The 5,093-nt window shown below is 43.5% G+C and overlaps 1 protein-coding gene across 1 annotated transcript; it reads left to right on the top strand.

The window, feature by feature from the left end:
• Window positions 1-4,235: 4,235 nt before the first annotated feature.
• Window positions 4,236-4,514, top strand: LOC105743253 (60S ribosomal protein L37a-like). Its single transcript, XM_012516511.1, has one exon. The coding sequence runs from the start codon at window positions 4,236-4,238 to the stop codon at window positions 4,512-4,514; it is 279 nt and encodes a 92-aa protein (XP_012371965.1).
• Window positions 4,515-5,093: the final 579 nt, after the last annotated feature.

The following is a 5,093-nucleotide window of genomic DNA, read 5'->3' as shown; positions in this document are numbered from 1 at the left end:
GGGCTGGTGGCTTCAGGGAGCCTGAGTGGAGGCTGAGGCAGGCAGGGGTTGGCTTCATCCTGCAGGCTGGGCCAGGCCCTTCTGAAGACAGCATCTGGCTCTGTTGGGTCCCAGTGCTGCCAGTGCTGCCAGGGACAAGAGAGAGCTCTTCACAGAGAGCCTTTCTGGAGACACGGTGACAGGAAGGAAGAAGCGGGGGGAGGGGAATCCAAGCAAAACCCACGGCAAGTGAGTTAGTGTCTCAGAACTATGAGCGTTGGCTGGTAATATTTCAGGGCAAAGCACCTAAGTGATGATTCACCTCTGACGATAAATACCCGAATAGCTGTTGAAAGCTTGTTTGATTTTCACAAAGAGGTTTAAACAAACATTCGTTTGTTCATTAGTCTTAAGCAGCACTTTTATGGCAGGGGATGCATTAAAACTAACATATGTCTGTGACCAAGATATTTGGAGGTTTTAAAGATGAGGATACAGAGCCATGCATATCATTTATGCTGAGCAGCCCTGAACTACCTGTAATAGAGTGAGATACAGTTATTATGGATTAATGCTGTGAATCTTCATCCAGAGGGAGAAAACAAACAGGCGAGAAGGAAGGCCGTGTCTTTGGAGATAAAGACTTAGAGGGCCCCCTGTTCTGCAATTGCTTTTGAGTTTGCATAAACTCATTTTGTTGTTGTTGTTGTTGCATAATTTTTAAAAATGCAAGTGGTTTCAATCTGTTCCCTGAGGTAATTGATGCTAAACTGGCATTCTACCATCATAAATTCCTCGCTTATGGCAATCTCCACTCGGTGGCAGGTCGGGCTGGGTTACTGAGCAAATGGCCACTTCAAAATTTTTAGGGTAATTGCCTCTATAACTAGTTTAGCACAGGCCCTGTCAGGAAATCCCTAATTGTCATTGACACTTCTGTTCCCCTTTTCCCTGGGTTTTCCCACATTATTGTGGTAGTGATGGCCATTCTCTGCTGCAGGATAACTGTCACCTTTCATCTTCTGCAGCACCTGTGTTTTGTCACTATTAAAGCTTTGGGCCACAAAAATGTGATGTGGCCTCTGATGGGCCCCAGGAGCAGCTTGGTTGAGCCTGCCTCTTCCCTGGCTGGGTTTGCATCCTAGGTTCTGAAATCACCCATTGAGAAAAGGCAAGTCATGGTATCGGGTTGGGGATGAAGTGAAGAATGGAATTACTGTTAGCCCCATTCTCCTGGTTTTACTTTCTTTTTCTTTTTTAATGAAGGCTTGGGTCTGTCGTGAGCACTTTCAGCTACACTTTCAGCTTTTGTCTCTTCTCTCATCTGTTGTGTGTGTGTGGGCAGGGAGCTCTGGTAGAAAAGATGTCATTGGGATTATGTGTTGGACTCTTGGCCAGGAGCTCCGAGTGATATGCCTTCTCTTATGGGAATTTTTCATCAAAGTACATCATAAAATATGTTAAATACTCAGCTCCTAAATCCAATTCATTAATTATCTTGCTTAAAATAAACTTCAAATATATCACATTTGACATCATATGTCACTGATAGCAGAGGTAAATGATAACACTTAAAATCAATAAATATTTTAAATTTATTTTGCTTATTATGGTTGTCATAATATTTTGACATGGAGGGCTGACATGTCAACAACGTCGTTATCAAGAGGTAAAGCAATGGCATTAAACTGTCTCCCTGTCCGTGCTGGTGTTACAGGCTAAAGTGGGCCCAGGGGGAAAATAGAGCTAAAATCTCCAAGGAAGCATCTGGTTGTGGAGTCAATATAGGTCATCACTGAATAAAGCAGCCTGATCTCAGAACAAAAGATGAGGGAAAGAAGTCCTCACGTGAGTCTGTTACCTTTTCTCTCAGAAGATTAAAAAATAATAAGAACTGAAACGTATGGAGTGTCTTCTGTGTGCCCCAGTTGTGCACCATGTTACATATTTTATCTAATTTTCTCCTTCAAGGCAGAAGACTTTTATTTCTGATTTATAGATGAGAAAACTGAGGCTTCCAAGGCATAATAAGTAGCACGTTCCAGGCCATAGGGCAGGTACACAGATACAGCTCAGACGTGAATGGGATCTGTATAATCCAATTCCTGGCTGTGCTGTCGGACAGCAGAGCCATCTCTGGAATGTGTGGTTTGGAACGAGAATTGAGTTTGGCTTTTGTGCTCTGCAGACTTTCCACCCAAATCTGTCCTTATGCCCAGGCCCTCGCCATTTCTTACTGCTGCACAATGATGCCTGCAGTCCCTGCCTCCTCTAGCAAGACCTCGCCTTCTCGCGACAAGTCAGCTACTCTGCCCCATGACCCAGTCACTTTCCAAACCCCTACCTCTAGACACAGGGGACTTTGAGGTGACACCAGTCACTTTCCAAACCCCTACCTCTAGACACAGGGGACTTTGAGGTGACACCAGTCACTTTCCAAACCCCTACCTTTAGACACAGGGGACTTTGAGGTGACATCCAGAGATAAACCATGACAACCAGCATCCTTTGAATGTCGTTGCTCATCCACAGCTAAAGACTAGGAGCTTATGCTTACCCATACCTTTAATTTCTCAATTACTGTTTTGCTTGCAAAACATTCTTATTTTCACTCAGGGGTCTACACAAAGCCTTTATGACTAGCCTTGGGTATTTAAAGCCACTCACTCTCTCACCCACTCATTCATTTATTCATTCAAGTAATATTTATTTAGTGCTTTTTTGGTATTTTTTAGGGAAGGGTCTACAGGATATTCTCACTACTCGATTGGACTCGTAGTGATTCTCCTGTTTACAGCCTCCTCAGTGCTGGGATTACAGGCATACGCTACCACGACCAGCCTCAGTCACCATCTCAGCATGCCCCAGGGACAGGGCTGGCACAGCAGGCCCAGAGATCGAATCCCTAGCTCCTGCACCTACTTGTAGGTGCTTTAATCCACTGAGCTATTTGACTGGTCCATATAGTGCTTTTTTATGAGGTAGGGTTGCTTAGTTACTAATCTGCCTGGGCTGACTCAAACTTGCAATCCTGCCTCAGCCTCTTATACTGGATAACAGCCGTGTGCCTCTACATCTTAATCTATTTAGTGCTATTTTCATAGACTAGACTGTGTTAGGCACCAGGAGTAGAGTAACTGTGAATAAGATAGACAAGTGCGGTAGATAGACAGCAGCGAACTGATTGGACAGTTTTCTGTGAATCACGGTGATGGGCCTGATGAGAGAGCATTAAGTGTTATGAGGGCTTATGATAGGAAGAGAACCTGGGTTGGGAGATCCATGAAGGTTTTATTTAAGCAATGATGGTCGAGCTGAATGGTTATGGATAAGTGAAAATTAGCTAAGCAGGGCAATGGTGCAAGGGAGGTGGCAAGTGGGCATTCCAGGGGAAGAGGTCATTGGTGGATCAGTGGGACAGAAGGGGTTCACTTGTGCTCTGGACAGAAACCAGAGCAGTATAGCTGTAGCTCAGGCTGGATGACAGTAAGGTAAGATAAGACTGTTTTTTTTTCCTAACCCAGCTATGACATTTGATGGACAATGAAAGAGATTTATTGGTTCAATAAACAGAAACATTCAGTAGTAGTATGGCTCTAGTTAGAACTTCATCGGAGGTCTTTGTTCCTCTCTAGTTGTCTGAGATTTTTTTTTTAATGTATTTGGTACACCAACTTACTACATAGCTTGGACTCACAGTGATCCTCCTGTTTTCAGCCTCTCCAGCACTGGGATTACATGTGCGTGCCACCATGCCTAGACTTGGTGGTCAACTGTGCACCTGGGGGCAGGGCTGGCATGGCATGTGGTGCCTGGAATTGAACCCCGGTCCCTGTGCTGCCTGAGCTTTCTTGACCTGTATCTCCTATGTTCATGAGTGACTGCAGCAGTCCAGCCCTCATGCCTGCCATCTATATTATCCAAAAAGAACTTGGTAGAGCATTCCTAGTAGGCTTGAGACTCAGTGTGTGTACAGTAGTGGTGATCACATACCTTACCTGAACCATGCACCATGTTGGAGGCATAGAGATTACAAAACAGAAATCAGCATTGGAGGGAATTATATATGGTTGATGGGAATCCAGTGTCCACTGCAAGGCTGAAGATGGGCTTGTGCTATAGAATTTGGAATTTACTAAAACCACAAGGAGCCCTGAAAAGATATCCAACAGGTCAACAATGTCATTAGATTGGTTATTCAAAGACATTAGTATCTCTCTCTCTCTCTCTCTGGGTTTGGGCCTCCTCATGTTGACATGGCTAGACACTGCAAGAAGGTTGGCATTGTCAGTAAATATGGGACTTGCCATGGTGCCTCACTCCGGAAAATGTTGAAGAAGATTGAAATCAGCCAGCATGCCAAGTACCCCTGCTCCTTCTGTGGCAAGACCAAGGTGAAGAGGCGGGCCATGGGGATCTGGCACTGTGGTTCCTGCATGAAAATTGTGGCTGGTGGCACCTGGACCTACAATACCACTTCTGCGGTCACAGTCCAGTCAGCCGTCAGAAGACTGAATGAATTGAAAGACCAGTAGAAGCTCTTACTATTTGAGACAGCCCTAGCCTATAAGAAATGGGTTAATTTGTTTAAAAAAGAAAAAAAAACCCAAAGATATCATTATGAACTCTACTTTGTGTGCCTGGTATTTCTAAGAAGATAGCCATAGTCAGGTCACTAAAGAAACCATTAGGTTAGGAATAGGAATATTATTCATTATTTTTCTAACTTGTCTTGTTGTATTTTTTAGTAGTCTACCTAGTGTTAATATTTGTTAGTAATAATTAGCCAGATACCATTCAAGAGCTTCCAAAGAATTATGTTAGATAATCTTCACTATGCTCCTAGGAAGCAGGTCATGTCATTGCCTTAATATCACTAGTGAGAAAGCTAAGGGATGGGAAATGAAATATTTCACCAAAAGTTAAATAGCCAGTAAATAACAAGATGGCATCTGTGTGTCTTGAAGTATTGTGTTTTTCCTCTGAGCTCTAAAATATCTGTGGGTGGGTGAAATCGAGTTTTTATGTATTTGCCAAATAATTATGGAGCAAAGCCCTATGCTGGGATTCAAAAGAATATGCTAGAATTTTAAAAAAATACTAAGATTACATCT

Source organism: Octodon degus, unplaced genomic scaffold (assembly GCF_000260255.1).
Source record: "Octodon degus isolate 3935 unplaced genomic scaffold, OctDeg1.0 scaffold00109, whole genome shotgun sequence".
NCBI classification, from domain to species: domain Eukaryota; kingdom Metazoa; phylum Chordata; class Mammalia; order Rodentia; family Octodontidae; genus Octodon; species Octodon degus.
Note: the sequence above shows the minus strand (reverse complement) of the source record. Positions and strands in the feature narration are given on the sequence as shown.

Bases quoted from the DNA above. Each gene is read 5' to 3' on its own strand.
- LOC105743253 (XM_012516511.1), top strand. From the start codon at position 4,236: ATGGCTAGACACTGCAAGAAGGTTGGCATTGTCAGTAAATATGGGACT.